At 54.9% G+C, this 24,857-nt stretch overlaps 2 protein-coding genes across 6 annotated transcripts in view; one reads left to right on the forward strand and one right to left on the reverse strand.

Annotated features, from left to right (window-relative positions):
- The first annotated feature begins 1,884 nt into the window (after positions 1–1,884).
- Sh2b3 (SH2B adaptor protein 3) lies at positions 1,885–24,466 on the forward strand. Of its 4 annotated transcripts, none has more exons than XM_063271604.1 (8): positions 1,885–2,036; positions 10,537–11,211; positions 20,704–20,805; positions 20,884–20,975; positions 21,051–21,145; positions 21,226–21,440; positions 21,518–21,689; positions 21,801–24,466. In XM_063271604.1, exons 2-8 carry the CDS (start codon positions 10,564–10,566, stop codon positions 22,121–22,123), a joined length of 1,647 nt encoding a protein of 548 aa, XP_063127674.1. In that variant the 5' UTR covers positions 1,885–2,036; positions 10,537–10,563; the 3' UTR covers positions 22,124–24,466. The 4 variants fall into 4 exon arrangements, with proteins under 4 accessions (XP_063127674.1, NP_001389277.1, XP_063127673.1 ...); NM_001402348.1 differs by lacking the exon at positions 1,885–2,036 and adding an exon at positions 2,786–3,067; XM_063271603.1 differs by lacking the exon at positions 1,885–2,036 and adding an exon at positions 3,065–3,198.
- Positions 23,787–24,857, reverse strand: part of Atxn2 (ataxin 2) — a 96,239-nt gene continuing 95,168 nt past the window's right edge. For both annotated transcript variants that reach the window (XM_063271189.1, XM_063271185.1), the window contains one exon: positions 23,787–24,854. In XM_063271189.1, the coding sequence (XP_063127259.1) occupies positions 24,735–24,854 (120 nt within the window). In that variant the 3' untranslated portion in view covers positions 23,787–24,734. The remainder of the gene's footprint in view (positions 24,855–24,857) is intronic.

The raw sequence follows: 24,857 nt of genomic DNA on the forward strand, positions 1-24,857 counted from the left end.
CGGGCTTTCCCCTGGGTGCTGGGGTTTGAACTCGGGTCCTCAAGCTTGCACACTAAGCACTTTACCTATCCCGCCGTGGCCCTAGTCATATCTGGCTAGTGTTCGTTGCTGTTCCTATTAACCACATGAATGGCTTGGATCATTGGCTTCTTAATACTCTTGGCTCTGGTTAGCCTTCATTGGTATTGTCTAATTGGTTTGATCCGAGATAGCGTCTCACGTAGCCCAGGCAGGTTCCCAACTCCGAAGGTAGCCAAGGCTGGCCTTGAACTGATCCTCCTGCCTCAGCCGCTAGGTGTCTAGGCCGCCAGTCATTCAGTGCACCTGGCTGATATTTTGACACTGACCTTGGTGACTTATAGAACCTGCTAGACTAGGTTTCGTTGTCCTTGTGACCTGGCCACCTGGGTCCCTGCAGGTGGACCCTGTGCCGCTCGCTGCCCTCAGCAGGAAGGAAGGGCGGGTGACCCGGCCCTTGGGAGTGGACAGACTGCTTCCGGCAGTCCCCGCCAGCCGTGGGAACTGGCCTCCTTCCCTCACCCCCAAGCCCCGCTGGGTGGAGGAGCCAGATCCCCAGGGGCGCAGAACCCCAGGGTCGCTGCTGTTACCGCAGAGTCCGCCTTGAGTCCTTTGCCCTCGGAATGAAAAACACAAATAAATAGAGAGCTCTGACGTTGCAGGGCTCACAGGGAACCCGGGCTGGGGCGGGTCCCCGGCGAGCGAGAAGAAACCGAGCGCGAGGAAGGAAACGGGTTTGGGCCTCGGAGAAATCTGGCAGGCAGGGCCGGCCTGTGATTAAAAAGAGGAAGAACCACAAGTCTCCATTTAACTCAGCAGAGCTGCAGTCGGCTACGAGAGGGAAAGTGCTTGCGGCTGGCAGATTGCAGCCACCATTTGGCAAAGGCTGCCAATGCCCGATGCTTCGCGCGCGCCTCCGGGCCACAGCGAGGCTGCGGGTACCCGGCAGTCGCCCCAGGTGTTGGAAGGAGCGTGTTGTGGGCCAATCAAGGCTCGACTTCACTGAAGCCCTCCTTAGAGGCTGCGTCCCTGAGCGGGGACACCTACCCCAGGCTCTGTGGCGAGAGCTCATCTGGGCCTTTCTCGCGATTCTTCGTGGCTAGCGGGTGCCTTCAGAAAGGACCCTCCCCCCCACCGACCCTCCAAAACCAACCAAACAACAAACCAAACCCAACTCTTGCACCAAGACCGCCGAGACAGCACGTGTAGGCCAACGTGTTCCTTCTTTGTAGGTGGGGCCATTTCTACTTTCTAACAAGGCACCTTAGGGCCTTTGCATCTGCCACTCTTAAGGCTGGGAATGCCTTTCCTTCTCATCACGTGGGAGAGCTTAAACATTACTCAAATATCTCTCTCCCTGCGTCCCAAAGACAGCCCCACGACAGAGCTGTCACGGAGGCTGTCTCCTAGCCAGAGTGCAGCCCCCCAAGAGGGAATCACTAACTTGTGCCCACAAGCACCTTGACAGGGCCTATCACCTCGGAGATATAGCCTCCGCGCCTTTTTGGGGGTGGGAGGGAGGGCTCCTTCCAAGCCATGTTGCTACCAGGCCCTGTTTGCTGCCATCCGATTGTAGTGGAAATCCCCACCTACGGGGGAGTCCCTTCCTAGGGCTCCAACGGCAGGCCTCGGGGACTGAAGCCCGGTTGGTTAACTGCTCTAAGGCGAGCGACTCACTTCTTCCAGTCCTTGAGTGGGCTGGGGACACGTGTTATTTCCATTTCATTGATGAAAAAAACTGAGTTGGAGGGGTCCAGTATTTGGTCCCACGCAGCCAAGGGAAGGCAGTGGCTCCAGGGAGCCAGCGGCTCGTGGGAGCCTGTCGTCTGGGAAGGCTTGAAGTGGCCCCTCCAAGCTGGGGGCGTGGGCGGCCTGCTTCCTGTTGGGGGAGGGGGAGGGGACAAGCATTCCTCTTTCCCCTCCCTCCGTAGAGACCGCGGGGAAGACTGGCGTGCAGTGACTCTCCACTTCAGCACAGGGGCACTCCACTGTTAGCCTATGTGGCTAACAGGTAAAAGGTAAAGGGCTAGGGGGCACGCAGACGTGGAAGCTCAAAGGGCTCGGTTGCCCGGGATGCGGAGGAACTCTTGGAGAAAGTTTCATCAAGCTAGAGAGTGGCCGGGTGGCCAGGTAGAGAACAGCCTACTCGGCCCGTTCCGGGACTCCGAGGACCTTAAGAGGGGAGCGGAACACGAATGGATGGCGCCGCCGAGGCAGGACGGCTCGGCGGAGCCACGGAGAGTGGGGCCAGGGCGGGGCTGGCCCCTTCCCCGGGAGGTGATGAAAGCCGCGGTCGCAGTTGCTAGACCCGGCCGGGAGAGCTCAGATAAGGCCGGGCTGGAGGGAGTCCGCAGGGGCGCGCCCCCACGAGGTCCCGAAGGTCGGGGCGGCCACGCCCACAGAGCGCCTAGCCCCGCCCCACCCCATCAGGGGCCCCGCCCCACCCCTTCCAGGGTCCCGGCCCCACTGAGGCCCTCGGTTACTGGCCAGCGCGAGAAGGGCGAGACCGCGCACACTCCTCCCCTTAGAGATTCTTTCCCCCTTCTTTAGGGGGCGCGACGCAACTTGGGGGTAGGGAGTGAGCCTTTTGGGGGCGGAGCTTGTCAATATTCTACCTCCCACCGTGCAGCAGGGCGGAGGCGCGAGGGGAGGGCGGGGCCGGCGTAGGCACCGCCCCCGGCCTCCGCAGGCGGAACACGGGGCGTGGTTCGTTGTGGCCACGCCCCCAAGCCACCCTCCTCTGCCGCGCGCGTCTCGCGGTCGGTTCCTCTTTACATAACGGCGTGGGGCGGCATGGGCTCGGGCCGTCGTCGCCTCCGCCTGGCCGCTCTCCCGCCCAGACTGTCACGGGCCACGGGGTCCACAGCAGCGGCGGCAGCAGCAGCAGCGTCCCGGGGGCGTCCCGGGGCCGCGTCCCCTGGCTGCTGTCAGGAGCTGGCGGCGGAAATGAGGCGCTGGCCGTTTTCCGAGCCGGGGTTTCCTGCCTGAGCTCCGAGAGGCCGTGCAACGACGCCATGGGCCGGCTGGGCCCCGACCCGCAGCTTGCGCGGTAAGAGCGGCCCGCCGAGCGTGTTGGAGGAACTGGGCCGGGCGGCCGCCCGCATCCCGCTTCTGTTTTCTGGCGTTTCCTCATTCTGTTTCTCTTCCCCAATCCCAGACCGCAGTGATGTGGGCGCGGAGGTCAGTGCTTGCACCTGGGGCCTCCGGAGAGGAGCCTGGCGGGGCGCCGCGGGAGGAACTGAGAACTGTCCCGGCACACAGTGTGCTTAGCCTCCGGGACCTGGGGGGTGGTGGACACGTGTGTCACCAGGGCCCTGGTGATCCACAGAGGTGGTATGCCGAGCCCTAAAGGTGAAAGCAGGCAGAGATGGGGGGAGGGAGGAAGGGTAGTAGGGGACACCCCATGACAGGCCAAGGCCCTCTGGGGAAGTTGAGGTTTTAAGAGTTTTATCCTCTTAGGACACTTTCTGAACCTCGTCCCACAGGTCTCCTCTGGGAGGAAACTCCATCTGAGCCAAGGGGTGAATGCATTCTGAACTTGTGCAGTCCCTATGGGCAGTCAGCTGGGAAGGGGCTGGCCCGAAGCGACAGCAGCTGTGGTTTGGGCATCTCAAGGGCTGGGGCAGTGGCAAAAGAGGAAACAGAGGGTCCTAGAGGCAGAACTTGTATTCTTCCTCCTCTGCTTTCCAAGATGAGGGCCACGACCTCAGTTTCCCCTGTGTTGAGTGAGTAATAAGAGATTTGCAGTCCAGTTTTTAATGAGGCGTAGTTTTGGTGAATCCTGCGTGGAAGACACCTGTGCCTGCCCAGGAGGGCTCAGTTACAGGCTGTTGGTCTTCAAGCTGTCCTGTTTTATTGACCCTGACTGTGGGACCTTCCTCAGCTTTCCTGAGCACAGCTGCTCTGGGGTTTCTCAAGTCTGTGGGCAGGGAACTCTGGAGGACCCTGGGCAGGGTCAGATGATGAGCCCTTCCTGGTCTCAGTTTCCTCTGTTGACACTTAACTTGTGAGGGCTACCAGAGCACAGCACGGCTTGATCAGGAGGGCAGGCAGTCATGACAAGGGTGTTATCTGTTTTGTTGAGGTCATTTCTGTTCTTCTTCCTTCCTGATTCTCTGGCACCAAATGTCACCCAGTGCCTGGTCCTCACTGTTCAAAAAATGTTCTTAGACAAGTGACGTTCTTTCTTTTGAGGAGCTGGGCTGTGCAAAGCTCGTGTGTCTCAGGCTATCTAGTCTAGTTGAGCCACCTTCTGCTTTCTTCCTCTTCTGGGATAGCTGGAGGTACTTGGGAGCCCCTTCTGGCTGTCAGGCCCAGAGTGCCCTCACTAGCATGCCCTGCTGAAGGAGGCGTTTGGTGACCTCTCAGGGATCTAACATTCCCCAGGCCTATATTACACCACACCCTCTGCAGAGCAGGTCTTTGTGTGGGTCCAGCCCACCTTTTGGGGCTAGTCAGCTTCTGAATGTCCCCTTGCTGTGACTCTTTGGGTGAGCACTTCTCTGAGGTGATGAAGCTGTCAGGACTGGGAAGGGTTTTAAGTGCTTGCACACGAGGTGGAACAGATATTGCTATTGAAATGAGAGGTCTTTCCTACCAAGTCCCCAGCTCTCCTGGAGCAGCACTTGGCCAGAGGCTGATCCAGACTCTGCTAGCTTCATGGGGGAGGCCCTGGGCAAGTGACCTTATATCTCTTGGGCTCTGCCCAGTATCAGCCAAGTCTCTTGCACCTCTAGGGTGGTTGTGTGCCATGTAGGAGCCCAACAAGGAGTAGGCATTTGAAGTAGGTTGGCTCTGACTGGCCTGACTCTGAGGTCTTGAGTGTGGATTTTACCATCTCTAAGTTACAAGTGTTCTTGGCAGTCTGGAGGGGAGGTGCTGAAGGACAGAGTTGTTGGGAGAGAGGCATGCATGGTTGGCACGTTAGTGCTCGATAAATTCAAGCTATTGCTATTAATCCCCGAGGTTTAACTGCCAGGTTTCCTGGGAAAACGGTCCCCAGGGCCCCTGGGTGTTGAGCATCTCTGGTTGGGCAGGGGAGGGCAGGGCAGGAAGCAAGCTTGCATCTGGAGAATCTGGAGGGGCCGCAGAACCCTGCCAGACCTGCTCCCAGCCACCCACCCTCCCCGAGGAAACTGAGGCTGGTAGGCTGCTTAGGGGAAATGACTCAGTGGGGGTCACTGGCTGAGTCATGCCTACTTGGACCCAGGAGCCCTGCAGCCCAGCTCCCAGCTTCCGGGGGCTTGAGCTCCCTCAGGGACTGGGTACGTCTCAGACCTAGCTGCACATCCTTGGGCACTGTTAGACATCACCTGCTTCGGCCCTGGGATTTGGACAACCAGTGTCTCTTGGTCAGTGCTCTGGGGATCTCATTGACACCCCCACTGAGCTCTCCAGCCTTGTACCCTTCTCATTGGGACAAGAGACAAGTCCCTAAGGGACCTGATGGCCTGCCCCGCCCTGGCCAGCCGGAAACCCAGCAGCTGAGCAGATGGCTGAAAGATTTTTCCTCCCACACAACCCTGTCAAGGGTCGGCAGGGGGGCCAGCCCCCTGGCTTCCTTGTGAGCCAGTCCTTGGAGCCCCTTGGGGCCTGTCCGGATGTGCCCCCCCAGCCGCTGGGGGGGTTGCAGCTTGGTCTCCAGGGAGGACTGGAGGGAGGAAGTCTGTGCCCTGCTTGTGGGGCTGACTCACAGCAGCTGACTGGGGGTGGGGCCAGACTAGGGGTAGGGGCACAGTGTGACTATCCTCTTGATGCTGGAGGTAGACTTGCCTTTCAGACCAGCACTGGTGGCATCTCCAGAGAGTCCCAAGGACTCATCAGGTGGGGAGGAGCACTTAAGGGCCAAAGGCTGTCAGTGTTCCTCCTCGGCCCCAGGCCGTTCAGGAGTTGGTGAGGCTTTCCCTGGCAGTGAGGTCTATCTGCCATCACTTCTGCCACTGTCAACCCTGGGGCTGGTAAAGGAGGATGCACCAACCTTGGGGGCTCTTCCCCTGCTCACCCCGTCTCCTGGCGCCTACTTGGATGTCAAGCTGTGTGTGGGAGTCAGGGAGGTGCACCTGGGAGGTAGAGGAAGCTTCCCTGCCCGTACTTCCTATTCTGGCAGACTGGGCCAGCCTGGTGATTTCAGGATGGGCCTTACTGGCTTCGAGGTGGTCTAGCCTTAGTCTTTTAGGGCCAAGCTGGTTCCCTTGTACCCTGCTTCCTGTGGGCTAGAATGTGAGTACGTGCACTGGGTCTTTTGATTTCTTGTCCTAGCATCTATGGGTGGGGCAGGCACAATTCTTGGGCATACATACATACACACACACACACACACACACACACACACACACACACACACACACACCTCCCAGACCGGCAGATGGATCTGCCTGCCTGCCTGCCTGCCTGCCTGCCTGCCTGCCTGCCTGCGTCCCTCCCTACCTCCCTCTCTCTCATGCTCACTCACAGCCCTCCCTGGCCTGGCAGGTGGAGCCTCCAGGTATTGAGGCATCCTCTGTACCTGTGAGATGGTAGTGGCAGTGGCCAAGCTGAGAGGCTGCTGATGTGTCTGCAGTCATGGGCCTGGGGTGGTCACAGACCCCCCCTCCCCCCAGGCCTGGAGCACCAGCCAGGCTGTGGCAGGCCGAATGGGGCGATGGGGGTGTTCAGGGGTGCTGCCCACCGTGCTGACTACAGGGAGCTGGCTGCTCTGCATGCTCACCCTGTACACTTGGGGCTGGGGAACAGGCTGCTCAGGGCCCAGCTCTTTTTTGTCACTGTGGCTCCTACGGGGGTGGGGGTGGGGGTGGGGTGGGGTCAGGAGAAGCCCCGAGGCTATGTCCAGGTGGGCAGATGAGACTGTATCTTCTGTGGGTGAGGAGAGCTGTACCTGTAGTCAGGCTGGCACAGAGCACATCACAAACTGAACTTTGCTCCTTGCTTCTCTCGGCTTCTCTACTCTGTCCCAGGGCTATCACAAGCTTCATCTCCTAGCACATGGAAAGTGTTGTCAGTCATTGGAGGGGACCACCCCTATGCTGCCTACCCTCCCTGGCCATCCCTGGGATGCCCTGGGTTCCACAGCCTCCCATGCTGCCTGACCCTGAATTGGGTTCTTCCTGAGGCTTAGGCCTTGCGGGTAGGTGGCCTGACTCACCTCTACTGCTTTAAGTATCAGCAACAAACAACATAGCCATTCTCTTCTCCAGCCTGTGCCAACCTACCACAACTCTCAGTGTGCCACTGGGATTACCCATCAATGCCTGCCTGCCTGCTGCCCCTGGGCAGGGTTGGATGGAGACAGTCCCTAAAGCTACTGGGGCAGGTCCCAGGGGTGCTCTCTTCCTCCCAGGGGTGTCCCTAGAGTCCCGTGTTGGAGTTGGAGTGGGTGGGATGTGATAGGAGACTGGAGTGCCAGTCTGCCTTGCCCAGCTGCCAAGGTATCTGGGGTACTTGCTCAGAGTAGGCTTTGAGGGTGGCAGGTGACCTCAGAATGGTGACGATGGTGGTGCACTGTGGCTGATAGCCTGTGCTTGTTGAGAGGCTGGTTGGGTCCATGCCCTCCAGATGGCAGCCGGGCCTGGAGTAAGCCCGACTCCCCTGCCTCCTTTCCCTATCTTTGACTTGGACTTCAGGACAGGATACCCAGCTAGTTTCGATTCAGAGAGCCATTTTAGTGTGAGTGGATGTGATTTGTTTGTATGTTGCAACTATTTCTAAAGAGTTGGTAGGTTTGGACTGTGAACAGGGGCACTGGCCACTGTCCTGGCTCTGTGCTGTAAGCTCTGTAGGGTGTAGGAAGCAAGTTAGTTCCCAGGGTGCATTTGGGCACTGTGGGGTACCTTCTATGAGTCCTATGGTTTCATTCTTACACCATAGGAGTTCTGTGATGCCTGAAGTTTATCTTTGCAGGAGTGGTCAGAACCATGGCTAGGTGTGGTAGGGGCAATGTGAGGGCCATGGGAGTGGGTCTGGGCCTGGCTGTCAGGGAGCCTGGAAGGTCCTGCCAGGGTCGGGCTCTGTAGCTGAGCCTTAGACCCTGGCAGACAGAGTGAATAGGCACATATTCCAGATGAAGGGGCAGGTGTGGACAGAGCACAGGCGCCCAGAAGGCAGGCTCTGCAAGATGGTGGCTAGTGGGTGATATTGGTCACTAGGCACTGTATACAGGTATTCTTAGGCCAGTGAGGCTTTTAGCCGGGGGCAGGGGGCGGGAACCCAGTACACGCCCTAGACCCAGCCCTCAGGAGCTGGAGGCAGGAGGCAGCCATCCTAAAGAGAAATAATTCTTTAGTCATGCCAGGCCTGTAGGAGAGTGGTGGGCCCAAGTCCAGTTTCAGCTGCATGGTAAGACAAGTTTTTGTGTGTGTCTTGGAGCCTCTGCTGTGATGTGCTCTGGGTCTGGTGGAGATGGCCACTAACATATGTATTCCCACTGCTCAGGACAGTTGTGAGAAGTGTACTGAGGACAGATTCTGCACTTGTGCTCCTCTCGTGGGGATGAAAGCAGTCAGGCCTAGGGAGTGCAGTGCAAGAACACAGCCCAGTGGTGGCCCTTGTAGTTTCCAGATAGGGCTGGAACTGTATGTGCACTCCACTTGTGGGTCGTACAGGCAGTGAAGGCTGCGCCTGACTCCCGTGTCAAGGCCTGGTGCGCAGGGATATGGCACTGACCAAGGTGGGGAATCTCCCAGGGAGTAGGTGCTCTCCTTGGGGAGGCGGGCAGAACGAGATGGGCCTGCTTAGATTTAGCCTCTTTCTGACTCCTGGCATTTGCTGCTATGTGCAGAGGACTTACTATGTGCAAAGGACTTACTATGTGCAAAGGACCTTATGGTTTTGTGGCATGCTGTGTAAAGTACTGATAGAGTGCAGAGTGTCTCCCAGTGAGTTCACAGGCCTTTACATTGGAGTCGAAGTGTCCTATCAGGTGCTGGCCACCCTGTCTGTTTTGGGTCTTGCAGAGCACAGGACACAGAGGAAAAAGTGATGTGGGGTAGAGGGAGCAGAGAGTCCCATTTCTGGACCCAGATGTCCCCTTCTAGCCTCTTGCAAAGGCTCTTGACAAATACTTAATGAGTGGGAGATTGAGGTGGCCATATGACCAGTGCCTGGTGCTCTTTGCAGTGAGCTCTGGGTTGGAGACAAGGCTTGTTTGCTTCTGTTTGGACAGGTCTCACAAAGCCCAGGGTGGCCTCCAATTCTCTGTAGCCAAGGATGGTCTCGAACTCTTAACCTTTCTAGGACTGAGATTCAGGCACAGGCCACCACAGCAGCTAAGCTTTCACATATCTTACCTGTCCTCTGTTGTGTCCCTCAGTGTGCTGTGGGATGCCTGAAGGAGTAGATAGAGGCGGGCCTTGTATACAGGTTGCTCAGTGCTTATCCTGGCCATCCAGACAGCACAGACAGCGCAGGGCTAATCCACGGACATCTTGACTATTTACACCTGTGTCTGCCTGAGTTCTCTCTCAAGCTTAGAGAGGTTACCTCTCTGTGAGTCTGGTCATTACAGGCCGATTTGCTATGGGAAGACAGCAGCCAGTCACACTGAACTTTCCCAGGTTTTAAGCCATTTGTAATGGAGTCTTTGTAACACTCTGGATGAGCAGGAGGAGTTCCTCTGACATGAGAAACTGAGGTGGAGAACCAGCACCATCACTCACACAGTGGAAGTGGGCCTGGAATTTGGACCGGGGCGTCAGTCCATGCTTCTAACCATTCTTTCTGGAGATAAATAATACTCATCTGTCTTGGGTACTCCCTGGCACCCCACATCTGCCCTCACAGCCTTCCATTTCAGAATGGGTCTGCGCTCCAGGCCTTTCTTGTTGCCCATTCCCTGCTCCAGTAACAAATGTGTTCCCGTACCTGTAAAAACTAGCTGGAGAAAGATGTGAGCCTTGGTTTGTGTCCTACAGGGTGGACGGTTCCTCGAAGAGGTGATAGATTGCCCCTTGACTCCTCCTGCTCAGGGACAGACCAGGGTCCTTGCCTCCTCAGCTTTACCTGCTGATTGTCATTGTCCCCAATGGCAGGGAGCAGTGGCCAAAGCTCTGGGCCTATGAGCAACTGTGGAAAATGAGTCTAAATTCCTCTTGTCAGACTGTCCCCACAGAAGAAGCGGTACTGCTTTAGGGCACCCAGCATGGGCGGTGGAGAGCCTGTGTTTTAGTCTTTACAAAGCAGCCCTGGCTATCCCGTCAGTTTTTACTTGGGTGTGCTGTGAGTAGCCTGATTCCTAGTAGGAAGTTCCCTCCACCCGACATTTCACTTCATATGGTCAACTGAGGCCTGAAAATACTAGGTGGAAAATTCCGGAAAACCCCAAGCATGGCTCTGAATGGTGCTGAGCTCTCAGAGCCCCGCTGGAGGAGGCAGCGCCTCCCCAGTAGATCTTGCCTATCCACTGTATCCACCGTGTGGGAGCTGCAGACCCGCTGGCTTGCTGGCTTCCACGTGCGGGGTGTTCCCCGGGTGGTCGCGGGGGCGGGGACGTTCCCTGAGCTCATTGCCTTTTGATTTGTCTTACAGCCCGGCTGCCCCGCCTCGCTCTCCACCATGAACGAGCCCACCGTGCAGCCGTCCCGCACGTCCTCGGCACCCGCCTCGCCAGCATCCCCGCGCGGCTGGAGTGACTTCTGCGAGCGACACGCAGCAGCCGCGGCGCGGGATCTGGCCCGCCAGTACTGGCTGTTTGCGCGTGCGCACCCACAGCCGCCGCGCGCCGACCTAGTGTCGCTGCAGTTCGCCGAGCTCTTCCAGCGCCACTTCTGTCGGGAGGTGCGCGAGGGCCTCGCGGGGCCGCCAGGTCACGACTACCGTGCTACTGCCCCGCCCCGCCCCGCGCTGCCCAAGGCACGCAGCTCCGAGGACCTGGGCCCACGGCCCTCCTGCGCCCTGCAGCACCTGCGCCGCGGCCTGCGCCAGCTCTTCCGCCGCCGCTCGGCTGGGGAGCTGCCGGGGGCTACCAGTGACACCAATGACACCGACGCCATCGCCACCACCAGGCCGGGCCCTGCCCGCAAGTTGCTACCCTGGAGCCTGCGAGAGCCGTCCGCCGAGGCGCTCAAGGAGGTGGTATTGCGCTACAGCCTGGCGGATGAGGCGGCAATGGACAGCGGCGCGCACTGGCAGCGGGGTCGCCTGGTGCTTCGGTCTCCAGGTCCAGGCCACGGCCACCTTCTGCAGCTCTTCGATCCGCCCAAGGTGAGCACCCTGGAGAGTATGCTACAGTGTGCCCACACCTCGATAGGCACCCTGCGACCCGGGAGAGTTCAAGGACTGTTCATACGGTTGAAGGGTTGCAGCATGTTGGTTTAAAGCCTTTGAAAGTCTAGATATACCTAACTCGGACATTGGAGCTTTCAGGAAGTTCCCAAGGGCTGAGCGGCACCCGTGATGTGCCCACTCTACAGTTTCTTTTCTTAGACTTTTGTTTCTTTCTGGCAGTTTGCCCTGGCTTCAGTTACTCTGCTGGCAGGTAAAGCTTAGGGTCTCCGTTCTTCAGCCTGCAGCTGGCTTCCGTCCCTCCTGTGTGGATGTGTGAAGCCTGGCTACCTGCCTTGATTTCTTCAGTTCTCTGTGGCCCATTCTGTATAATAGCCTGGCTGCAGGGTAACAGTGATGTGAGCCCAGGCACTGCTGGCAATGTTCATGCATATGCTCAACAGTGATCACGGGACAGAGAATTACCATAGGTACACACATCTCCCCAGTCTCCCTTCTCTCTCCAGTTTGGATATATGGTTTTGTTTTGGAGATAGCATCTTACCTAGCCTGCTCTTGAACTAGGATGTAGAGAATGACCCAGAGGTTTGAGCATGTCTCTACTTCCTGGTTACTGGGATTACAAGCATGTCCTACCAGGCCTGTGGTGTTAGGTATTGGACCTGGGACCTTGTGCAGGTCAGCAGGACTCTATCCACTGACTTCCGTCCTCCGTCCCTATGCATTTATTTGTGTGTGTTTATGTTGTGTGTGCGATCACTTGTGTGAGTGCAGCTCAGAGGTCAAAGGTATCCAGGACCCTGGAGTTGGAGTTCTAGGTGGTTGTGAGCCACCCGGTGTGGTTGATGGGAATTGAACTCAGGTTCTCCCGAGGGCAGCAGATACTCTGAACTGCCCAGCTCCCTCTCCAGGGTTGTGCGTTCTTGTTTTGTGTGCTTTTCAAGGCCAGCACTGTCACTGTTTTCCGGATCCCTGTTGCTGAGTGGTTTGGTGGTTTCCACTCCAGTGCTTTCTCCCCCATGGATAGGGTGCTGCTTCCGTCCTCTTGCATCAGCCTCTCAGGTGCTGGCGCCATGAGCATGTATGCTCCTGTACTTGGCTTTTTTGGGACTTTTCTGAGTAATGTCACAGTGACATTCACACATAGGTCTTTGCAGCGAATGTGCTTTTGTTTCTCTTGGGTATATTCCTGGAAGTGACTTTCCTGGTGACATTATGACATTTCCCAAGTGGCTTTACCAGCTGGTGTCCTTAGTGTTGGTGGCAGAGAGATCCCTACTTCCATAGCCTTAACCACTCTTGCCCCTGGTCAGTTCCTGTGGTGTCTCAGGAGCTTAGCACTCCTGTCTTCTTGCCACCTGTGACTTACTCTTTTGTGAAGTCTGTCGTATCCCTACCCTACCCGTCCTTCCGTGGAGTATCTGTGACTGAGTGTACACATGTCTGTGGAGGCCAGGAGACATTAAAGACAGGATCCCAGACTGGAGCTCATCAATTCACCTGGCCGTCTCTTCTCAATATCGGCCTGTGTCCAGCTGCTGCCCTGAGCTCTTGGGTCCTCATGTTTTGGATCATGCTTTACCAGCTGGGCCGTCTCCTTTGCCTCTCTGCTGCCTTTTCCAAGGACTTCCCAGAGCTTGTGTGTGGTATAGGCATTCCTGTATTGCAGATGTCATGACACACGGTGTGGGCTGCCTTCTTAGCAACTCAAGTTCCCACCTTTTATGTTGGTTCCCTTGCTGTAATTTTAGCAGGGATGGAGGTGTGCGGAGGTCAGAGGGAAACTTGTAGGAGTCAGTTCTTTCCTTCCACTAGCTGGCTTTTAAGTAATGGAACCCAGGTACCTGCTGAACCATTTTGACAGCCCTTATTAATTTTTTTTGAGAAAGTATCTCCCTATATAGCAAAGGTTAGCCTTCAATTCTTGACTCTCCCTGCCTCAGCATTCTGAGTGCTGGCGTGTGTCACCACACTAGACAAGTTCCCATTTCAATGCTTTCTGTACCCTATTTAAGAAATACTGGCCTACCCCAGGCATTGTGGGCACTGTGTCTTTCCTTTTGGAACTTTCTTGTGCCCTTCATGCTATGGCAGTGGCATCTAAGCTGAGTTGGTATGTGGGAATGAGGCCAGGCCACCATACTTGGCTGTATGCTAGAGAGTCTGTCTTTCCTGTGAGTCTGCTTCTGCTTCTGGACACCATCTGTCCTGTTGGCTAGTGCTTTAGACTGTGACAACAGCACTGCCTAAACCGCCAACGTTTCCTCGCTGTCTCTTCCTCAGTAGCCGTGGTGGACCTGGAGGTCACTGTGTAGCTCAGGTTGGCCTTCAACTGAAGGTGATCTTCCTGTTCCAGCCCCCTGCGTGCTGGGGTTATAGGCATGTGCTGCTGCACTTGATCACGTATGCGGCTGAAAGAGAACCCATTGACTGGCAGAGGACAGCGGGCCAAAGGCCTGAAGGCAGGAGTTGTGGCACATATTTGAAGGGAGAGCCAAGAAAGCTACCTGGGTTGGGAGGAGGCTACCCTGAGGTCTTCACACTGTGTTCCAAACATGTACACAGGGACAAGTAGACACCTTTATTCTTATTCAAAAGAAACCCTGAAGAGGAAAAGATTCTGAGGTCTAGACTGTACGGTGGCACAACCTGTAATCCCCACAGCTGGGCAATGACAGCATCAGTTCAAGGTTAGTCTTGGGCACATATCAAAATTGGGACAGCCTGGGCTACATGAGTTGCTACCTCAAAAACAAAGACCTAAGGCTAGATATGACAGATGCCCCTCCCCTGCCCCCATAATCCCAGCACCCTGTAAGCTAAGGCAGGAAGACTGTGTGTCCAGGGTAGCCTAGGATACAAATAAGCCCATCTATAAATAAATGAACAAATATTAAAATAAAACGTCTCAAGACTGACACAGGAGGGTCCCAGCACCTAGTCTTACCTGTGTGGTCAAGTAGAGACTAGAGGACATCACTAGCTGAGGAGTGGCTTCCATGCAGCTCTCTCTCAGAGCAGTGACCAGAGAGGCTATAGATGCTGGGGCTGAAGCCAGCCTTGTTTCAATGTCTGCCCCAGCTGAGGACACCACTGAGGTGCTGTAGGGGAGCCTCAGCCTCTGCACTTCCCAAGGCTTTGGGCTGCCAGTCCCTACTGGTTGGCCCAGTTGGCTGGAGTGGTTTTCAGGCCTGGTGCTGCCTCTACCAGCCCCTTGGAGCAGCAGGTCAGGCCAGCTTAATCTCCCTTGGGTGATCCTGAAAGCCTAGTGCTACCATTCTTGGTGGCAGGAACAGGAGTGACTCTGAGTATGCCTGGGTAGGCCTTGCAGGAGCCGCTGCGCTTCGTAGGGAGAAAGGTCTCAGGCTGTGAGGTCAGAGTGTAGAGGGCAGCAGGAGGGAACCAGGTGCAGGCCATCCTTGTGGCTCTGCGACCTGAGAAAGGTGTTGCAGAAGAAGCTGGGCAGTGATGCACTTGCTGGGCACAAGGACAGGGAGGCCTGAGGAGCCTGGGGCGACCTGGCCTCCCTTCTGCCCCAGTGTGTGGGAAAGAGGAAGCAGAGAGAAAGGGCTGGCCACTGCCGGCCTGGCGGTTTCCTCTAGGCCCAGGAGGAGGTGGCGGGGAGGCAGGAAGCCTGGTTCCAGGCTCTGTGGTCCCATAGCCCCACCCCCACTCAGCCATGGGAACACTTGACCCTGGAAAGCAGGTCTCCCTTTGGGCCTTTTGACTTGCTGTCCCTGGTGTGGTGCCTATCATCCTTCTCCTTCATCACTTTGCCTGTGATAAGCACTACAGTTGACTCAGCCACGGAGTCCTCCCACAATACCTCCGAGGGCCTACCATGAAGTCACCTCTCAGATGAGAAGATTGGTTCAAGGCCACACAGCCTAGACGTGGAGGAGACAGAAACGGGGTCTTTTGTGAGCACAGGGCAGGGGACATGAGGTTTAGGGTTGTGTTCAAACCCCCAGTTTGCAAAGGAAGCCCTGCCTGCCTGCAGAAGCCACACTCTGGTATCACAGTGCTTGACAGGCCCACCCACCTTGGGCCATGGGCAGATACTGCTCTGTGCGTATGGCACTGGAAGGGGAAGAGAGGGAAGCTGTCACACGCACAGCCATTCCTGCTCCCTTCATGGGTTCTGTTGAGAATGGTGGTCACAGCTCAAGCTGCACTGCAGGCAGCTGGCGGCTCTCAGGCACGTGTGTGCGCACGTGCGTGCGCACGTGCGTGCGCACGTGCGTGCGTCTTTTAGCTCATTCTGTAACACAGAGCAGAGCATGCCTGGATTCCAGAGGTGACTGTTAATCCCTACTCTGCCCAGAGCCTCTGCCCTGAACACTGATCTATTCATCATGGAGTCAGGGCCATGGGCTCAGTGTTGGGGTCATGTTGAAGGGCAGTGTGGTAGGCTTGGGGAGGGGCAGGTCTGAGCTCATGTTTTGCCTTGAGTTCTTAGGCTGAGAACTTGAGTTTGTAAACCTCAGTTTCTCCTGGTGGAAGGAGTGCTCTGGGGCTGGAGGGATGGCTCAGTGGTTAAGAGTACAGACTGTTCTTAGAGGTCCTGAGTTCAATTCCCAGTAGCCACATGGTGGCTCACAACCATTTGTAATGAGGTCTGATGCCCTCTTCTGGTGTGTCTGAAGACAGCTACAGTGTACTCATATATAATAAATAAATCTTGAGAGAGAGCGCACGAGAGCACGTGCTCTGGCACATTCCCATTTTGAGGGCAGAAATAAGACTCCTTGCATGGAAGGCTGCAGATCCCAGGACTAGGTCTCTCAGGCACCTTCCCGTTAGGACCTCTATGGCCATGCTGGGGAAATCCCCTGCCCACTGCTTTGTGAGTGGAAAAGGAGACTAAGGCTTTGGAAGGGTTCCAGCTTAGCCTTGTGGGAAGCGGGGCTTCCAGCCCTCCCTCCTATCCCTCCTCTGGCTAAGGCTGGGGTGAGTGATGGGACACCCTCCTGGGGGAGACCAGCCACCCAACTCGGGCCCCAACATAGGCACAGGAAAATTCTCGTTCCTAGGCAGTTGTCTGAAAGGGGCCAAATGGCCTCAGAATGCTCCACCACCTAGGAAACTGATAAGGACTATCTAAAGTGACCAAAGCCACAGATGGACTCCCCAGCACCTAACCTGTCCCCAATTGCAGAGAACATTGTCAGTATGGTAGACAGATGTGTTCTAACCCTGTGTCACCTCCACCAGTTCAGATCCTTGGGCTGTCTCCCCAGTGCAGTTAATTCAGCCCTGAGCATCATCAGAGTCTCCTTGGGCAGAGTGCCTATGAGGGCAGTCTTGCGCTGGGCTCCTCTCCCCAACTCCAGGGTCTAAGTTCACTAGTCCAGAATGGTGGAGCAATTACTACCCTCTCCTAGGACATTAGCTGGTTTCAAAAGGACTCAGGCTGACATGGCCTTTGTGTATCTGTGTGATATCCTTTAGGAGGCTCCAAGTTACACCCATTATTTAATGGCCAGTTAATAGTCCCTTGTATGGACTTAGCATTATTTTCTTCCCTACTTTATGACTAAGTGGAAATTAGGTTGTTTCCACTTGGGGAGTTAGAGTGAATAATGCTTTGAACATCTGTACAATATATCTAGTAGGTTGTTCAATTTATGCTTTTTTATGTGTTTTTTTTTTTTTTTTCTTTTCTTTTCTATTTTTCGGAGCTGGGGACCGAACCCAGGGCCTTGCGCCTGATAGGCAAGCGCTCTACCACTGAGCTAAATCCCCAACCCAATTTATGCTTTTTTAAAAAAAAAGATTTATGTATATGAGTACACTGTAGCTATCTTCAGACACACCAGAAGAGGGCATCAGATCCCATTACAGATGGTTGTGAGCCACCATGTGGTTGCTGGGAATTGAACTCAGGACCTCTGGAAGAGCAGTCAGTGCTCTTAACCACTGAGCCATCTCTCCAGTCCTCAATCTATGCTTAACATTTTGAGGAGTTGCAAAATGATAACACAGAGATATTCCCACAAAAGCACACACAGGTGTCCCTGTGACCTGTCACTTTCTATCTCCATATTGCCGGTAGCTGTTGGGGCCTGAGCCAGGATCTGGCTTGGTTCTGTGGCTGGCTAAGGGTGTCTTTCCTGTGCTCCCTGACATGCCAATGCTCTGCTGTAGCCTGCACCCAGGGGCACCAGCTCTATTGCTATCTTGTAACCCCCATTTTACACTATGTATTCTCAGCTTAGCCTTCAATTTGTAACTATTTTGCCTCAGCTTAAGCTCTAGGTTTCTACTGTGTCTATACTTGTGTGCTCTGGTGCCTGGAGAGCACAGGAGAGGGTGTTGGATCCTCTGTGCAGGAAGTGGTTGTGAGCTACCAGGTGGGTGCTGGGAACTGGACTTGGGTATCATGGAATAGCACAAAAGGCTCTGAACTGTTAAACTATGCTTCTCCAGACCAATCCTTTTTGGATATGGGTATGACTGGCCTTTTTTTTTTTTTTTTTAAAGCAAGGTTTTTCTGTGTAGCTCTGATTGTCCTGGAACTCAATTTTTTTTTTAAAGCAAGGTTTTTCTGTGTAGCTCTGATTGTCCTGGAACTCAACTGTGTAAACCAGGCTGGCTGGCCTCACACACAGATCCACTTGCCTCTGTCTCCTGAGTGCTGGGATTAAAAGGTGTGTGCCACCATGCTCAGCTGCTGTTTCTCCGATCCCGTAACATCTGCTTTAACAATACGTTGACCCTAGCACATTTACATGATCGCACAACGTTTAACGTTAGACCTCACCTGCCTCTCAACAGTCTGTTCCATGTGTGCAGTCTGCTCCTCGTCTGTGGATGGGTCCTGTTCCTGTTGTTTCATTGGCCTTATGATGCATGCTGGGCAAGGACGACATCAGTCTCACCCTCAGCTACTCCTCTTGTGTCTGGTCTCAGTAGCCATGACTTGTTTCTTTGTACCTTGAGTTCATGATGTAGTCAAAGATGACCTGAACTTCTGATCCTACTGAAATTTGTGTCACATCTGGTTTTTGTGGTGCCGGGGGCCTGAATTTTAGGGCTTTATGCATGTTTACCAGCCAAGCTCCATCTCTAGCCTGTGTGTCTGTCTTGCTGATTGGCCTCATGCCATGGGTCCTGGTCCTGTCGTGAGGCAGGCGGCTTGTCTCTGATCTGAGCTCCCTGGCCTGAGGACTTTTACATCTCTGCCACAGCTGGTTGAGGTCATCAGTGCTGTGCCCCCAGGGCTCAATGCTGTTGCTAATGTTCCAGCCTCGATTCTCTCCCCACTTGCGTGAAGGGTGTACTTATTGATTTCCTATACTGGGGACAGATGCTCAAGGGGTGCCTGGGGCTTCTTTTTAACAGGGCTTCTCCCAACCCCCAAACACAGTCTTACATGATGTCGAGGCTTGCTCTGGAACCTTTCTGCTCCTTGGTCCTACTGGCTCTTTTCCCTCAGTTATGCAGTATCTTTTCTGTGACTTCTGAACTCTGATTAGCCTGCAAACCCCATCTCTTAGAAGCCTTCTGTCGGGCAGCCTGTGGCCCAGGGCCAAGGATGTCCTTCTAGCTCTAGCTACTGACTACTGACTGCTGTGTGACCGCTGCCTCTGTAGCCACTCTGGAGCATTTATGGCTCCTGTTGTGCCCAGACAGGGTCCTGTCCTATCCCTTCCCAAGAGGCCTTTGTACTGAGTCTTTCTGATCTGTAGGTAACTTTAGGGGAAGGAGGCCAGCAGAGTCAGCCCAAGCCTGGTGGGCGGGCAGGCACCTGCGCTTGGAATTCGTAGACTTCCTTCCTTGAGTCTGATGGCCTAAGACGGAAATAAAGTCCACAGTGGGAAAGAGAGTCACCAGGAAGAAGCAGACTTGCCTTCAGACTGACTTCTGGTCTGGTTAGCTCCCACATGTCTCTGCGTAACCCTCTAATGGGACTGAAATCTGCATTTGTTCTGGGAAAGGTTTCTCATGCAGGGCTTAGTTACCTAATTGAGTCCTAGATCAGCAGGTCCTTTCTTGTCCTCAGGTCACAGGGTGATGATGGTAGTGGTGCTGACCTCTAGAATGGAAGCTGCTCCAGCCTAGACAAGCGAGGTTCACTAGGCACAGTCCTGGCAAAGGCCATTATCATGGCCCCAGGCTTCCACACAGTGTGGCTCAGTGGGAGCTCGTGGGCTGCTAGGGATTTCAAGGCAGCTGCAGGTCCTTCAGAACGCTATGAAGATGAGGAAGTCTCACTGCTGAGCGCCCCGCGACACACACACACGAAACCATGTAGTTTTAAAGGTGTTCAGCACAAGGACCCAAGAGGCAGTTATGGCTCTAGTGTCGCCCCCATGCTCCAGCAGGCTGGAGGTGCAGTGGCCGAGGGATGGCAGGACTCCTGACCTCTGTGCTGGGGGTATTCCGCCTTGGTCTGGAAGTGGGTGGTATAGAATGTGGTAGTTGGTGCTGCTCTACTCACATTGAGAGACCACGTGTGGCCTGGACACCCCAGCCGCCCCCAGCTGGGTCTGGAGAAAGCTTCTTATTGGGAGGCGTGACCCGTGAGGCATGTTGGTAAGAAAGAATGAAGGCCTCCAAATGTACTTAGGGTTCTGGCTAGATCCTCCCACAACCTGCATTCCCTCAGAAGTCCGAGCAGATGGACCATAGGCAGTGCTTAGGCACCCTGTCCCCAGCCTAGTGCAGGGTCAGGCATTCTAGCGGGTAGCTCAGGACAGGCGCTGCGACTCTGATCCTTTTAAGGCTTGCATAGGGAGTTGAGAAGAGTCTGGATGCTGGCCAGCACACAGCAGTTGTAGACAGGAGTGGGGGTCATGTCTTATCCACTTGGCCAATTTCCAGCAGGTCCCCCTTCACTTCTGTTAGCAGGCGGTTGACCAAAGCCAGTGGCATGGGAGTGGACTCTGCAGAGAGCAGAGTTAAAGCTGGGCTCTGATGCACCTGGTAGTAGTCTTCTAACCTGGGACAAAAGCCACGGAGGGAGGAGAAAGGCCTGTCCTTCCTACTTCTCTGGCTCTGCCAGTTAATTATCTCAGCCTCTGCTGAAGCTGGTCCTCAGCCTGCTCAGCCAGCTAGGACAATCTTTTTTTTTTTTTTTTTTTTTGGTTCTTTTTTTCCGGAGCTGGGGGACCGAACCCAGGGCCTTGCGCTTCCTAGGTAAGCGCTCTACCACTGAGCTAAATCCCCAGCCCCCGTGCAAGGACAATCTTATCACAAGAAAAAAGGACCAGAGGGCAGGGAAAGGGTGGCTCCCCCCCCCCCCCCAGAACTCTGACCCTGAGAACTGGCATTTGTGGAACTCACCAAACCCAGAAAGGTGGCACCTCCAAGCTGTGGTATATGTGACTCTTGCAGCTTGCTGAGCCCTGTTCCCATAGGTGGGAAGTTGTAAGAGAAGGATGTTCTGTGCCTCCTTCCTCTAGAGAGACTACCTGAGAGGCCTGAGGGGGCGGGGGGAAGCCTTGAATGATCCTCTTGCTCTCCTAGAGCTCAAAGCCCAAGCTCCAAGAGGCCTGCTCCAGCATCCAGGAGGTCCGACCCTGCACACGCCTGGAGATGCCGGACAACCTCTACACCTTTGTGTTGAAGGTGAGCGCCAGGGCTGTGGCTCCTTGGGGAGACACTGCTGTCTCCTCAGGTGCAGAGCTATATGCCTCCTTTCTGCAGGTGCAGGGCCAGACAGACATCATCTTTGAGGTGGGAGATGAACAGCAGCTGAACTCATGGCTGGCAGAACTCAGGGCAAGCACAGGCCTAGGGTGAGGACCTGCCCATCCCTGGTTCCCTTTGATAACCCCTGCTGGCCCCCTTCTCACCAGCCTCTTCCCCTACAGGTTGGAGCACCTGGACACAGAGTTACCTCTTTCCTTAGTGGCAGAGCCTGGCCCAGCTATATCCCCAAGGGGAAGCACGGACTCCCTGGACCAAGGTATGTGCCAGATCCTTGGTCTCTGGGTGTCCTTGGACATGTGGCCCCTCTGCGGGTCACCACCACCATCTTTCTGCCAGGTGCTTCACCTGGGGTGATGTTGGACCCAGCCTGCCAGAAAACAGATCACTTCCTGTCCTGCTACCCCTGGTTCCACGGCCCCATCTCCAGGGTGAGGGCTGCACAGCTGGTTCAGCTGCAGGGCCCTGATGCCCACGGTGTGTTCCTGGTGCGGCAGAGTGAGTCCCGGAGAGGGGAATATGTACTCACATTCAACTTACAGGGCAGAGCCAAGGTAGGGGCAGGAACTGGGGGACCAGGGTGGGGCAGATGCAGCCTGGGCAGCAGGCTGATCTCTACCCCTTCCCACAGCACCTCCGCCTGGTGCTCACAGAGCGTGGACAGTGCCGGGTGCAACACCTGCACTTCCCCTCGGTGGTGGATATGCTCCGCCACTTCCAGCGCTCCCCCATCCCACTTGAATGTGGAGCAGCCTGTGATGTCCGACTCTCTGGCTATGTGGTAGTCGTCTCTCAGGCACCAGGTAGGAAGCCCAAAGTTGTGTCAAGGGGTGGTGTCACAGCAAGTACAGCACGTACAAAACTTCCTTCCTGGTTACGCCTTCTTCATGGAGTCATCCATGTTATCTCTCCAGGTTCCTCCAACACCGTTCTCTTCCCCTTTTCCCTTCCTCACTGGGACTCAGAGCTGGGCCATCCCCACCTCAGCTCTGCTGGCTGTCCCCCTGGCCATGGTGCAGAGGCTCTCCGTGGCCAAGTGACACCTCCTGAGCAGATCTTCCACCTGGTGCCTTCTCCTGAGGAACTGGCCAACAGTCTGCGGCAGCTGGAGCTTGAGTCTGTGAGCAGTGCCCGGGACTCAGACTATGAAATGGACTCCTCCTCACGGAGCCACCTTCGGGCCATTGACAACCAGTACACCCCTCTCTCACAGCTGTGCAGAGAGGCAAACTTGTGAATGTAACCATTTTCCTTCCCTCCAGAGAACTACAGGCTGCTGCTGTCAGCCTTCCCCAGCTCAGATGTGCCCTGCTTCCACCACACACAAGGCTGTCACAGGCTTCCTGTCAGCCACAGCTAGCCCTGGCTTCTTCCCACTGTCTGTAGATGTAGTTCTTGTGCACAGGTGCCACTAGCTGGCACCCAAGGCCTCGTTCCCAACCCAGAGGAGGCGGGGCTGCAGGCCCAGAGCTGGCAGTGGAAACTGACAGAGCTGATGACAGACTTCTTACCAGGTAGGGTCATCGGGAAGCACAAAACACTAACAGTCCCTGGATTCTCACATGGTGTCCTTCCCTGTAGCTTCATTCTGTGGCAAGTCTAAGTCCCATGTCACAGGCGATGGACACTTCATAATCCTGCTTCTACTCTTAGCTTTGGACAGAAGCTCTGCCAGAGGGGCAAGCTTAAAGATCAAAAATGATTTAAACATTTTACCTCAGAGTAATTATTTTTAAAGGGTTCAGGTTTCCACTTGATATTATAGCTTACTTCACTGCACTGCCCTGCTACCCCCTGCCACTGTAAAGTTGGGGGCAGCTGAGTCCCCCTGCTTTGCTTACCTTGAGCCAGGCTAGCATGCTAGTGTCCTTGTCTGCTCACCCTCAGGACAGTTGCCTGCTACGGGGTAGCCACTGTCCTCCCTAATGTAGAGAATGAAGTGTGTCACCCTTTCAGGGAAATCCAGGCAGCTTGCAGAGAGAGGAGGGTGGCAGGGGACATTCCACCCCAGTGCCTTATGCATTAAAAACAAAATCAGGACTGTGGTTTACAGCAGCGTTAGAGGATGAGATGAATGGGTGGGGGAAGACAAACACAGATGGAAGGCCTCTAGGCTTCTTTAGTGAACCCACATTTTACTCCCCCCAACCCCCTCCCAGCATCTAGGGGCTTAGTGAGTTTGGCCCATGCTATGAAGAAACTCCTGTAACCGCTCCTAGGTGTTCTTATCCATACAATCTTTCCATCTAGACAGAGCCAAAACTGTCATCTTTCCTAAGGGATGCAGTTCACAGGGACTGGAGCAGGCTGTTCATGGCACAAACAGTGCTTACAGCAGTGGCTTTGGGAAACCACAACTTAATTCCTTGAACATTGAGAGGCAGCCATGCTGCTGCCCTGCTGCAGACAGCAGTGCTGACTCCCCCTCTGCTCACCTTGCACTCGGGAAGCCTGCGTGGGCTTTGGTGAGGGAAGCAGCTGCACCTCAGCTTCGACACCCACCACAGGTGTGGACCTGTGCTCATCTTAGGACAGCGCCTTCCTTCACTGCACATCAGGTATGAACCAGAGACGTGAGCAGTAACAGCCAGTGGGCCAGGCCGGCTCTAATCCACACAGGATGCGTGGACGGCTGTGCCCTGCACCTGGCCAGGAGCTAAACCCACTTCAAACTTGGGGCACTCATTTCTCCTGGGCCTTCAAAGAGAGACTTGCTAGGTGCTGTAAGCCAGCACCTTGGCCCCTTAGTGCTGGGATTCACTCACTGTGGACAGCTTTGTTTCAAAAAATGTCCAAGATATCAGAAAACAAGGTAAAAAAGTCTCATGACTCTGTGACAGAGTGACAACACTAAGCCAGCACCTTTTCTTTAAGCTAAAGTAGGTCCAGTTGGCTGACGGGGACAGACGGGTACCGGGTATGAGAACTCCTGGGCCAGATACCCTGTGTCAAAGCCAGGCCCCACTCCCACCCTCAGCAGTGTCTTCTGGCCACACAAGGCAGGATGGGTCAGTTGGCCACTAGAGACAGAGCAGCTCAACAGTCCTGAACCCCTGCTCCCTTCTCCCGAGTACTCAACTCAGACTAACAAGCACCAGCACCAAAGAGTTAGGTCAACTAACCTGCCTTGTCTTTACCAGCATCCACATGGCTTTATCTGTATAAATCTTCTGCCTTTGATCATTTCTGGATGGTGTAGGAAAAAAGGAATAGTGACCATTACAGTCTTGGGCCAGACAACACTATTTTTACCTAAGTCTCTTAACCTAAATTAAGGCTTCACCTCTTCCCTGAGGGCTCAGTCTCTTGTTTAAATGTTACCTTGGTGCAAATAAAAGTGATAAACTGTCCCCCACTGCCTCCTGACGAGGACACATCTGTCTAATGGCCAGCGTGTGGCTGGAATAAGCAGCATTGTGACCACAGGATCAGGGGACTTCATCTTCTATCATTAGAGCAGAAGGTATTTGGCAAATCTTTGTTTTATGTACTGTACGAGTAACTTATTCTTGAATAATGCAAATTTTCCTACAATGTACAAATTGCTGTATGTGAATTAAAAAGGTTTTCAGAATTACAACCACGATCCCTGCTTCCATACACACACCCCTCCCACTTGCCTCTCCCTTCTGGCAGCCTGGCCTCACCCAATTCCTCCATCTCCCCTCTCGGGCATCCCTGGCCGCTCTACTAGACAGCACTTAGCCACTAAGGACACACCCTGGGCCCGTTGGGCTTCTTTGTTTCCTTTTTAAAGAAGGATCTTCTGCCCCCTGCTGGTAACACAGGCCTGAACTGGGATAACTCAGATCAACCACATTTGGCTCTGTAGAAAAGGAAAAGCAAGCTTACAGAGTCTGCACCTGCTTGCAGATGTGGGCTTTGGAACGCTGCCCACCTTCCTTCTGCTGAAGCCAACTGCACCTCTCCACCCGAGAGGGAGTCTCAGTCTTGACTTTTTCTAGATACTA

The sequence above is a fragment of the Rattus norvegicus genome, chromosome 12 (genome assembly GCF_036323735.1).
Source record: "Rattus norvegicus strain BN/NHsdMcwi chromosome 12, GRCr8, whole genome shotgun sequence".
Taxonomy (NCBI): Eukaryota; Metazoa; Chordata; class Mammalia; order Rodentia; family Muridae; genus Rattus; species Rattus norvegicus.

Coding starts and splice junctions, on each gene's coding strand:
- Sh2b3 (XM_063271604.1), top strand. CDS start 10,564: ATGAACGAGCCCACCGTGCAGCCGTCCCGCACGTCCTCGGCACCCGCC. Junction 20,806..20,883: donor TCTACACCTTTGTGTTGAAG/GTGAGCGCCAGG, acceptor TCCTTTCTGCAG/GTGCAGGGCCAGACAGACAT. Junction 21,146..21,225: donor CACGGACTCCCTGGACCAAG/GTATGTGCCAGA, acceptor TCTTTCTGCCAG/GTGCTTCACCTGGGGTGATG.